General features: G+C 42.0%; 1 protein-coding gene across 1 annotated transcript in view; it reads left to right on the top strand.

Moving 5' to 3' along the window:
- Positions 1-6,365, top strand: part of PIK3AP1 (phosphoinositide-3-kinase adaptor protein 1) — a 121,044-nt gene extending 114,679 nt beyond the window's left edge. Inside the window, exon 17 of the mRNA XM_010833037.1 lies at positions 5,050-6,365. Within this exon, the coding sequence (XP_010831339.1) occupies positions 5,050-5,107 (58 nt within the window). The 3' untranslated portion in view covers positions 5,108-6,365. The remainder of the gene's footprint in view (positions 1-5,049) is intronic.
- The last annotated feature ends 6,209 nt before the right edge of the window (positions 6,366-12,574 follow it).

Raw genomic sequence — 12,574 nt, 5'->3', positions numbered from 1 at the left:
GGACTCTCAAGAGTCTTCTCCAACACCACAGTTCAAAAGCATCAATTCTTCGGTGCTCAGCTTTCTTTATAGTCCAACTCTCACATTCATACCTGACTACTGGAAAAACCATAGCCTTGACTAGATGGACCTTTGTTGGCAAAGTAATGTCTCTGCTTTTTAATATGCTGTCTAGGTTAGTCACAACTTTCTTTCCAAGGAGCAAGAGTCTTTTAATTTCATGGCTGCAGTCACCATCCCCAGTGATTTTGGAGCCCAGAAAAATAAAGTCAGCCACTGTTTCCCCATCTATTTGCCATGAAGTGATGGGACCGGATGCCATATCTTACTTTTCTGAATGTTGGGCTTTTCTGGCTGGAAGTCATGAGAAGAAGGCAGTTCGGGGCAGAGGAAGGCAGGTGGGATGATGAGCTCAGTTTTTGCACTCACGATCTCATTGAACTCATCATCCCACCTGCCTTCCTCTGCCCTGAACTGCCTTCTTCTCATGACTTCCCAGCCAGAGACAAGACACTATTTTCTTTCTTCTGCAAGTCCCTAACCCCGGAGGCAGCCTCCATTCTTGCTCCTTTGCAGCCCCCCAGGCTCTGTTCATTCTGCTGCCCTTGCAGCTCTCAGATCCACCCCCTCCTCTCCATCTGCCCATGCCTAAGTTCATCCCTGCATTTACCTCCCTGCCTCCAGTCAGTCCCTCCTCCACATTGCACAAGAGTGCACTTTCTAGAACAGAAATAGCTGATGATGTCACTTCCTGGCATAAAAGCCTTGCATTCATTTCTGTATTTTTTAGCATGCTGTAGCCCTAAGTCCCATCTCTCTCCTGTATTCATTGATGTTTCACCCCTTAAGCATTCCTAGTGAGCTGTGCCATTTTGTACAGTCTTTGCCCAATATGTTCCTTTTGCCTAGAATGCTGTCTTCCTACTCCTTTCCAATCTCTGCTTAGAAGATTCGTACACATCCTTTAGGACTCTGTCAAGACTTCACCTCTTCTTTGAAGCCTCCCCTGATGTTCCTCTGTAGCGTGAACTTTCTGTGTTCCCCAAATACCTCTATTATAACTCACTCCACATGGTGGCCCTTGTTTGCATATCTATCTCGCCAAATAGATGGTAAACCTCAAAATGATAAAGACTGTTTTGATTTTTAAAGTTTTTTCTACTCTCCCCGGTGCAATATGGAGTTAACTCAGTAGTTGGCACATGCTAGGAACTTAGCAAATATTTATCATGCAAGTAAGTGAATGGGCAGATGATAGATTGATACAGATTGGGTTGACAGCTAGCCATCAAGTCATGTACCGCAGTGCAGGTGGGTTACACATCAGAAGAAAGAAGCTTCACATTCCCACAGGCTGTAAGTTCCCAACAGACTTCAAAGTTAGGGAAGGCAGATGGTGACATGAACAGGAGCAGATGCATTATATCCTTGTGTGGCGTTTCCCTTGCAGCTCCCACAGAGTGGGCAGCTGACAGTGTCACATTCTTCATAGGTATAAAGTCCTGCCAGTAGAGGAAGAAAGAGCCAGTATCTTGCTGAGACATTGCCCCTTTGTTTTTGAATACGTTTTGCTGTTTCCTAGTGATTTAGCCAATCACTATGGGCTTCCCAGGTGGTGCGGTGGTAAAAAGTCCTCCTGCCAGTGCAGGAGAAGCAAGACTTGCAGGTTCGATCCCCGGGTGGGGAAGATCCCCTGGAGAGGGAAATGGCAACCCACTCCAGTATTCTTGCCTAGAAAATTCCATGGACAGAGGAGCCTGGTAGGCTATAGTCCATGCGGTTGCAAAGAGTCAGACACGACTGAGCACAATGAGCTCAGCACAACAATCTGTGCACTCCCCTTTAAGGCACAGCCTAGGTACTGACAAATCAGAGCATATTTCTGAAGGCCTCCTGGAGTACCAAGAGTTAACCTTTTAGCTGCTTGGACTTCCCTGGTGGCTCAGCTGGTAAAGAATCTGCCTGCAATGTGAGAGACCTGGGTTCAATTCCCGGGTTGGGAAGATCCCCTGGGGAAGGGAAAGACTACCCACTCCAATATTCTGTCCTGGAGAATTCCATGGACTGTATAGTCCCTGGGGTTGCAAAGAGTCAAGCACAACTGAGCGACTTTCACTTGTAAAGATATCTGTGGAATCCCTAGGCAGGAGCAGGGGGAGTGGTCAGAGAGTAAGGGGACTTGGACCTGAGACTATTTACTAATAGGGAAGCTTAAAAATATTTTTTAACAATGTTGTGATCATACAAAAGCATACTGTCTAAATAACAGACCTGCTTTAAAACAATGTTAACCAACATTAGGATTGCTGGGTTCTTGAACCAAAGTTATCTCCTCAGCACAGAGGAGAAAGCAGCCAGTGCCCAGGTCTCTGGACTGGCCAATCCTGTGTCCAACTCCAGCTTCCCAGTGTCCTTGGAGGCCGTTTCCCCACAGACCACCCCTCAATTCTGATTTGATACATTTTACTTCCGTGGTTTTGATATGCGTATAATCACAAATCCATTCCCAAAGACAGGGCTTCCAATCTTTAGCTGGGCTGTTCACCAGAAAGAAATATGGAGATGGTTTGTTTGCTGCTGCTAAGTTGCTTCAGTCGTGTCTGACTCTGTGTGACCCCACAGACAGCAGCCCACCAGACTCCTCTGTCTCGGGGATTCTCCAGGCAAGAATACTGGAGTGGATTGCCATTTCCTTCTCCAATGCATGCATACATGCTAAGTCACTTCAGTCGTGTCTGACTCTGTGCGACCCCGTGGACAGCAGCCCACCAGGCTCCTCTGTCCACAGAACTCTCCAGGCAGGAGTACTGGAGTGGGTTGCCATTTCCTTCTCCAGGTTTGCTTACAGACCTGCTCAATTGCAGAGTGGGTCAACAGAGGAAGAGTGACCAGGAGGGAATCATGCCTGTCTTTGTGATGGAAGGTAAAATGTAAGACTCATGGGGCATTATTGGGGAAAAGGTCTAAGAACAGGTCTTTCACCACAAATAATAAAATTATTAGCTTTACCTCTTGAGTGCCTACTCTAAGCCAGAAAGTGCTCTCCATCTTCCACCTGTCGTCTCCGGGCGGCACACATTACTCCAGCGTGGGCATCTTTACTTCTCTCTGGCAGATAAGAAACAGAAAAGTTTGAATTTGTTGAACTTGTCCTTCAGATGTGCGCATGAATGCCTCTGCCATGTGTTCATAGGTTACGAACGTCCCCTAACAAAACATTCAGTATAGTGCACTGACTTTCCCTATTGTCTGTCTCATCCATTATAGTCTCAGCACTTTAAGGGTGGGATCAATGCCCACTTTACTTACTGTTATATCCCACACCAGAGGTTAATGCACAGTAGATACATGTTTGTTGAGAGGAAGGAAGGAAACCATCAAGCCAGCCTTAGCTCATTTAGGTGATGACTGGTAGCACCTGAGGGTTCTTCAGCTTTCTCCTCTAAGCTCATGATTCATAGGGCCGGTTGGGGCAATGGAAGGAGACTGTCTATTTTCTCTGGATAAAGAGACAATCACACAAAACCATCTACGCCCAGGTGCTGTAGGACCTCTTGAGGATATCTGTTGTTATTCTTTTCTACTTCTGCCTCCCTCTCTGCCTTCTGAGATGGCCCGTCTTTTCCCAACTCCTTTATTGTTTCCTTGACCTATGCAAAACTTGCATTCAAGAGACATTTAATAAATATTTACTCATCGATTCATTCAATCAAGTATGTAGTTCCAGGGTAGCACAGTTCAATTACAGCACTTGACAAAGCGCTCTTTCTTGACTTATTGACTTACTTCCAAGAGAATTAAATATTGGTTTTACAGCACACATATGGAAATACCATCTCAATTGTTGAACCTGTTGTAAATATATTCCCCCAGGTCTATCTGGAGTGTCATTTAGCACTGTTCAAAAACCATCTAGGCAATGTGGAGGGAGGCTTCTAGGAAAGCGGACGTGGAGTTGAGACAACACTGAGTGATCCCAAGTAGAAGTAGTTGTGAGAAGCTGACTTCAGAAATTCTTAAGTCCTCTCTCAAGGATCTCCCTACTGCAGTGTGTCTGCTGCCTGGCTGCATATTTGAATCACTGGAGTTTTAAAATATAGATTTTATTATTATTTAGGTGTGGCAAGGTCAGCATATCAGGAGACAACTACCATTGAATAGGTGGTTTGTTATACTCCTAGATCTCAAGAGGAGGCGGGCACATTATGCTGGGGTGGGACACCCAGGAGAGCCCCAGGTTTAGGCAGAAGAAAGGGCAGGTAGGGCAGAAAGAGGGGCAGGAACTTTTCTTGTGGGTTCTGCAGGAAGGAACCAGTGAGGCAGGCTAGGCAGATTTGGCAACCCACTCCAGTGTTCTTGCCTGGAGAATCCCAGGGATGGGGGAGCCTGGTGGGCTGCCGTCTATGGGATCACACAGAGTCGGGCTTAGCAGCAGCAGCAGCAGTTTGAGTAATTTCTGCAGGCTTTGGGGCTCAGGGGCTGTCTCCAGTTGCCCAACACCTGGCCCTGGGGTGATTAGTGCGGGTGGATAGAGGCCTGGACTTTGAGAGTCCTGGTGCTGGAGGTGATTGGGATATGGACTCTGGATTGGTTAGTTTGCGTGTGAAATGTGTGCTAACTGCAGGCTATTTAGAGGAATTAGCCCCCTCAGAGGGGCAGGCCTTCCAGGATCAGCCAGGACCTGGATGTCAAAGCTTCACAAAATAAACCACATGGTTAATACAACTGGTTGAAGGAGGAACACTATTTACATGTTGTCATGCTTGAGCCTTATCCTCCAGAGATTATGATGGAATAGGTCTGGGATTGAGCCTGGGAACTGGTATTTCTCAAAGCCCCCCACCTGGAGGGATTCTAATGTTGGCTAGGACTGCAATCCACAGATTGGCATGTATGCCACTGAAAGGTCCGTATGTCTCTCCAGTTTTATTAATTGAAGGATGTGTCCTTTGCATAGTATACCATAGTATACCAAGTTTGCAACATATCATGGATTCCTAAGAAGTAGTTCATCGAATCTGATCATAATTGCTTTGTCTTCCACTTCAGGCCTCCGACCAGGGAGACCTTCCATCCTCCTCCACCTGTTCCACCCAGAGGCCGCTGATTCCACCTCCTGAAGGCTACCTCCTTCTGGACTTTGAGACTTGCAGTTTTCAGCCTGTTAATGATGTCTTCATGTTGAGTTTTATGGCCTGACTGCTGACCTTAAGACCCACTCTCATCACTGATATTGCTGCGGCCCTGCTGGTTTGGGCTTACCTTGAAGAAGATATTATTAAGGCACAAAGAATCAAAAAACTAAGAACTTCATTCACCATCATCTATTGATCCATATCCTCGTTTGCCAAGAGGATGATGACTTAATTGGAACTGGACTAATTTGGCATGTCAGGAGCCTGAAAAGATTGATCAGAAATGTACAAGTGATTTTACAGAAATGCACTTATATTAGGTCTTACTTATTTGCTAGTCCAATCTAACTTCTGTGGTTATGATTTAAAACTTACAGTATTCAAGCAAGAAGGTATATCCTAATTTTTAAATGATTCTTCAGCTTTTCTGTAGCTTCAGGAGTGTGTTTAAATGCCAGGGCTGGTCACATACAGCAAACTCAAAAGGACTTTAGAGAGGGATTAATTCTAACTCCTTTTAGATAGAAGGAAAATCTAATTTCACTGAAGCCTGGAGCCAAGAGTACTCAGTTGGTTAGAGGAAGAGGTGGGTCTAGAATCTGGACCTGCTGATTCCAGGTCATCACACTTCCCATATCCAAATGGCCAAGCTCTCTCCCTCAAAAGATGCCCAGATGTAGAAATGTGTTCAGTGACTATTGACCTTCTAGAAGTTTCCTTTTTCCATATCTCCCAGGTATGGAATTATCAAGTATTTGGGGCATTTATAATTCAGTATGCTTGCCAAGGAACATCTAAAAATGGTTGGGAACCAGAAGCTTGGCATGCCAGGGACCCTACTTATTGCTCTGCATCCTTTATAGATCTTAGTTCTGGCCATAAGAGACAGGGGGGATCCTTGAATTTCACTCTGCTGAGGGGTCAGAAGAAGAAGGAAGAACTTAAAATAGAAATAGTCCTCTGTTTTACTATACACTTGTTAATAACACCAGGTTTGGGAAATCTGTGCAGAGAATGTAGAGCCTTAGGTATATAATTAATTTTGAGTTCCTAGCACATAAATCTACCTTGAAAACACATGTCTTTAATTTGATGCTTAAATATACAGTAAAATTAATGTCAGACCCATTTCTTTAAAAATTATCAGAACTCTGATAGTTCTCCATGAAATTATTCTCCATCCCACACAAATATATAAAAACTATACTATTAAAGATCCATTTAAGTACAGTTTTATTGAGTCCTTTTCTAATGATGAATGGTTCTTTTTCAGTCGAATTCCTCAGTTCAGCAAACAATGATTGAGTGAAGTTAATAGCTTCTGGGATCTTGGGTTTTTGTTTTTCTGCTTTTTTTTCCTGACATAAAATACACTATTGGCACTGGCCTTGAAGAGAGTATTTGTGCAAATTACCTACCACAATTCCTGGCACACAGTAGCTGTTTTGGAATGGTCCCTTTACTCTCCTTGTCACTTATCTGGGAGAAATAAGGAAATATGAGATAAAAGGAGAACAAGAAGTACAAGACTGTATTCTTCTTATTCACAGACAGTCTCTATTTTAAGCATGCTTGATTTGATAAAGCTATACTTTTAAAAATATTTAATGCCTCTAATCCTCCTTTTGGATGCCAAATTTAATTTTTTTTTAAGATTCTTTGATAAATAAACATTTAGATCAGTAACATGGCAAAACCTACTGCTAGCCAATGGTGTTACCATCTTTGAATGCACATCACTGTGCAATATTGGAATATTTTATGGCATTTTATTCTTGTAGGAAAATAAGTGGAAAACATAAAATTGAAAGTACTTATGAGAAATCTGGGTTTCATAAATATGGTACGCTTGGGATGTGGGCTGAAAGGATCAGGAGTACCAAGTCAAAAATGGCAAGTCTTAAATCCTCATTGAATGTTCATTGAACATCCAAAATGATTGTGTGTAAAAGAAGAAAATGAAAAATTTGTATGAAGCATGGGGACCATGTTATCAAGGAATATCTCTAAATGATGGGGTGAAATTTTTCATTCTCCAGAAACAGAACCACTCATTATAATTTAAATTTACTCAATTTCCACACACTCAACCTTAGTATACATTTTAGGACTACAGTACGTAACACAATTTAAGTACAATGAGAATCAGAAACTAAATTGTAACTAGGTAATCCAAAGAGACAGTGAAAAAGTTTCCTACATGATGCCTCTCCTTCCCCAAGATTTTACAAACTGGCTCAATAGACAGTGAAGCTGTTAGTCATACTCACTGCCATTGCCTTTGCCTTTCTGACTGTGCAGGCACATTGTCCTCCAGTTCCCAGTCCAGCACCGTTCCTTCATCTTGTGTCAAAACCTGTGAGCAGATAACCCAACTGTATGAGCAACAAAGTATGAATACTGAGAGACTCTAAACAGGAGGTTTGTACTACAATCAAATCATTTAACTTGACATATTTAATGATGTGAATAATCCCTAAGGCTTTGCCATAATTAGGTAAAGCAATAGTATGTAAATGACTTAAATGAATATTTTTCACATCAAGCTAAGCTACCTCCTCTTTCCCCCTCCTTTTGTCTTTCTTTGTTATTAAAAAACAGGGATCCTAGTCCACCCTACTGGGATTTTTAGATCCCTCTCCCGTTTGCTCCAGGAAGTAAATCCCTCTCCCATTTGCTCCAGGAAGTAAGTTGGTTTTCTATGCTTGTCTTTCAAAGCATACTGTGTGGATTTGCAACTGGTTGGCTGAAGAAGCATTAGTAATGGATTTATTTCTAAGAAAGACAAGTAGCTAATTTGGATATCTCTAGAAGATTCATCCTAAAAATCGATCCTCAATTTTGAGGACTCTGACTGTATAAATATTTGCTTTGGTTTGATAAACAAATTGTGTTCTATTCATTTCCAAGTATAATAAGTTATTAAGAATTAAAAACGGTCTTCTCCATTCATTCCTGTGGCCAGATACTATGTTCACCAGAGTGGTGAGAGGATGAGTAGGAGGTTGAAAGATGTATTCCGAATTCTGAGCACAACTCAGAATTAGTTTTCTCATAGAAACTGTAATAAATCGTGGGTTCCCTGGCTAGCCTGCCAAAGCCCATTTAAAATGTCTTAGCTAGCCATGCAGTAAGAGTTAGCATGATGAAGGGAAAGAACATTGGCTTGGAAGTCAGGAAAATGATTTTATTTTGGACTGCTGCTGACTTGATGAATTCACCCACCTTGACTACCCATCATCTGTAAAATAAAATGTTTTGTGTTTAGTAATAACCTAAGTCCCTTCAACTCTGTAAGTTTAGGACTAAGGCTAGGGGTGAGGAATCACTCATTCTGAAGAAGGAAGGAGACAACCATACTGGAGTGACCACCTAGTTAGCAAGGGGTCTTATTATGTGGCAGCTCCTGTTCCATGCCCTCTATCATTGGTATGACAGATTAGTTAAAAGAAATGTGTGAGAAACAGTAAAATGGGAACTTAGTTGTATCATAATACAACTTATAATATTATAACTTATAATAGCCTTAGTTGTTCTTTGGTCTAAGAACCAAATGTTTTAAGTGCTTGCTTCCTAAAGAAAGAATTCAAAACAATTTTAAAGTTCCTCGGTATCTAGAACATTTCAGCTAGAACAGAAAAGGTAGAGGCTGAAGGTGATAAACAACAATAGAAAAGTAGATTACTAGCAAGACAAACATAACACAGTAGAAAGAAGAAATAGAATTTCAAAGAAAAGGTAGCTGAGGATGGAAATCACAAGATATTTTGTCATCTATAGACCAAACTTTTGATGGTCGTGTTTACCAAAAATAAAAGATTGAAACTGGTTTTCTGGATCATTCGGTAGTTATAAACTCCTTAATCAATTGAGTCGTATTGAGTCTTATTAGAACTACCACAAAAAGGTTTTACAACCATTTTGGAGGGGTTGCCTTTCACTGGCATTTCCCCCTCAATCTTTTTGGTGTCAGGGAAGGAGGTCATTAATCTCGATGAAGAAACTGATGAAATAAGACTAATCAATGTTTTTCACTCCCCAGTTTGGCAGAACAACGTGCCCTTGAGTACTAATGATTTTTTAAAATATATTTATTTACTTTTTGGTGTGTTTTGTTTGGGTCTTTGTTGCTCTGCATGGGCCTTTTCTAGCTGTGGAGAGTGGGGGATACTCTCCAGTTACTGTGTGTGGACTTACTCATTGTGGCGGCTTCTCTTGTTGGAGAGCACAGGCTCTAGGCACATGGCTTCAGTAGCTGCGGCTTGCAGGCTCCAGAGCGCAGGCTTGATAATTACGTGGTGCGTGGGCTTAGTTGCCCTGTGGCATGTGGGATCTTCCCAAACCAGGGATCGAACTGGTGTCCAGTGCGTTGCAAGGCAGATTCTTAACCACTGGGCCACCAGGGAAGCCCAGTACTAATGAGTTTTGAGCCTTGAAGTCATCAGGCTCCAAGAATCTTTGAAGCCATATTCCTTTTCCTCTAATTAGTTACTTTATCTCCTATTCTTTCTTCCCAAGCCTACTCATTATCAGACTTTTATCACCTAAAGCTATTTATCATTTCCTTGTTACCTACCAGAGTTCCTGGCACATAACAGGTGTCCAATAAATATTCCTTGCATTAATGGCCCTATATGCTCTTTCCCTCATTAAACTTTCCCAAATATGCTGCCAAAACAGGGTCTGCTTTTCTCTTCTTGCTCATTGTTCATATTGCCTTTTGCACATTTGCACTGTTGGTCACATTTTGTGCAATTCCTTTTTTGTACACTGCTATGCCTGTTGTCTGTTATGTATGTAATGTTTCCTAGTTCTAAGTCTACACTCCCCAAATGAATACTTTTTCTTGTGTCCTCCCTCACTCAGTTGTGTCCGACCCTTTGTGACCCCCATGGACTGTAGCCCGCCAGGCTCCTCTGTCCATGGAATTCTCCAGGCAAGAATACTGGAGTGGGCTGCCATTTCCTTCTCCAGGGGATCTTCCTGACCCAGAGATTGAACCTGAGTCTCCTGCATTATTGGGCAGATTTTTTTTTACAGTCTGAGCAACCAGGGAAGCCCTGTGTTCTCCCCACCCTCAAGCAATTGCCGACCTAGTGCTCCTGACAATATGGAGCAAATGCTTAATGCCTCAAATCCGTGGAGGCTGGTGATGGATGTTAAGCAAGAAACTACTCATCCATCTTAATTCAGCACTTACACTGCTTATTCTTCAATTGCCCATCATCACTTGATTCAAGAGCTGTGATTATTCATTCACGGAGCATTCACTGAGCTTACACTATGAGCAAGTCACAGTGCTAGGTGCTCTAAGGGATATATAAAGATGGATAAGACACCTCCTCTGACTTCTATTGCAATTACTGGTGTATGATTCATTCAGCAATTAATCAGGTACTGCCTTTGTGATGCCTCTTAGACTATTTGGAAAGTGGTCTTTAAACCCTTCTATGCTATTTGACTTTTCACTTATGGATGTCTTCAGTAAATAGTTATTGAATGTCTGTGATGTGACAAGCACTGCCCCAACAGCTGCCATCAAAAAGGGTCAAAAAGGCAGTGGCTGCCATCAAAAAGGGTCAGAATGCAGTACAGAAGAGGAAATGAGACTATGGTAATTCTGACATAAATGCAGCTGGAATCCTGAAGAAGGGATACTTAACTTCCTGAGGGCATCATGCAAGGTTTCACTGAAGAGGTCATTCATTTAGGCCAGGAAAATGAGTAAACAAAGGTTGTCCATTCATTTCCATTCTAGGCAAAGGGAACATTGAAGAATCTAAAAAAGAGTGGATGAGTGTGTATATACAATCGATTCACTTTGCTATACAGCAAAAACTAATATATCATTGTAAACCAACTATACTCCAAAAAAAAAGAAAAAATCAAGAGCAAAGGTACAGAGGTATAAAAGAATCCGGTGTATTTGGGAAATACAGGGATGTAGCCTGAGCAGAGATCAGTGCGAGGTAAAGTTGAGGAGATAAACTGGGAACTGATTCTGCAGTTGCATGCTAATAGGATTATCCTTTAGGAAGGAATTTTTTTTCTAATTACACATATAGCACATACCCATTGTGTAAAACACTCAAATATTGGCAGTCACGTACTCTGTTAATGGTTTGAGTCATAATCTTTCAGATTATTTTCTGTGGTTAGACTAATACCATTCAAAATGGAATTAGAGTCTATATTTGCAAATTTTTTTCACTTAAAATTGTCTCTTGGCTATCATTCCATGCCAGCATATACAAGTCTACTTCATTTCTTAAAATGATTGTATGGATGGCAGTCCATTAGTAGTAAGAAATACTGATTCTGGGGCTTTCTTGGTGGTTCAGTGGCTAAGACTCCACACTCCCAATGCAGGGGGCCCGGGTTAGATCCCTGGTGGGGGAACTAAATTCCACGTGCCACAACTAAGTGTTCATTTGCTGCAAATAAAAAACCCAAGTGCCACAATGAAGACCGAATACAGCCAAATAATAAATAAATAAATAAAAATATTAAAAACAAAAGACTGATTCTGAAGCCAGATGCTTGGATCAAGTCCTTCAGTAACCACTTAACCCTTCTGTGCTTCTGTTACCATTTCTGTAAAATGAACATACAGTGCCTGTTGCCTAAGGATTGAATCAATACATGTGAAGTGCTCACAATAGTGCCTGGCAGATGAAAACATTAGCTGTGACTTCTTGATTTATGTAGACAATGTACCAGGAGTATTTTAAGCAAGGCAGTAATATAGTTAGCTTTCTTCATAGAAGAATCACTCTGGTACCTGCTGGGGAGCATAAATAGGTAAGGACGACCGGTAATAAGAATCCTGTTAGGAGGTTGTTGCAATACATGCTGAGTGAGGTGTACACGACTGGCTGTTACTAGGAGGGGAGAGGAAAAATAAATTCTTTAGATACTTCTAAGATAACAAATTCTAGAACTTGTTGACTGCTGATGGCTGATAGACACAACTCGACTCCAGGGCCCAGATGTTTATATATTTGACAAATAACTTTTGAGTTTCCACAATGGGCTTGACACTGTTCTAGTACATGTCAGTGAACAGGATTTCTGCTTAGGAAAGAAGCTGATTTTAAGAGGTGTTTCTATCTGTGGACGGGAGATTCAACAAACCAACGAGAATTGTAAAAAGATTGAATAGTAGAGGTTCAATAAATATTCAGGGATTTTATGACACTCATCCAACCCGGCACCAGTTTAGCAACCTCTCTTAATGACGGTTATGGAGTTGGTGATTCATTCTCGGTGGGAGACGAACTCCTGTGAGGGTTATTTGATCTGACCCGCAACCGAGAGGGGGCAGGTCAGACTATTACCCCACTTCACAGCCGAGGAAAATGAGGCCAGGTACAGTTAAGCGTTTTGACCCAGGTCGCACAACTTGAACGGAGGCGGCTTCGGCCCTGCGCTGAGGGCCA

Source organism: Bison bison, unplaced genomic scaffold (assembly GCF_000754665.1).
Source record: "Bison bison bison isolate TAMUID 2011002044 unplaced genomic scaffold, Bison_UMD1.0 scf7180017862979, whole genome shotgun sequence".
NCBI classification, from domain to species: Eukaryota; Metazoa; Chordata; class Mammalia; order Artiodactyla; family Bovidae; genus Bison; species Bison bison.
This window is presented reverse-complemented; position numbering and strand designations above follow the sequence as displayed.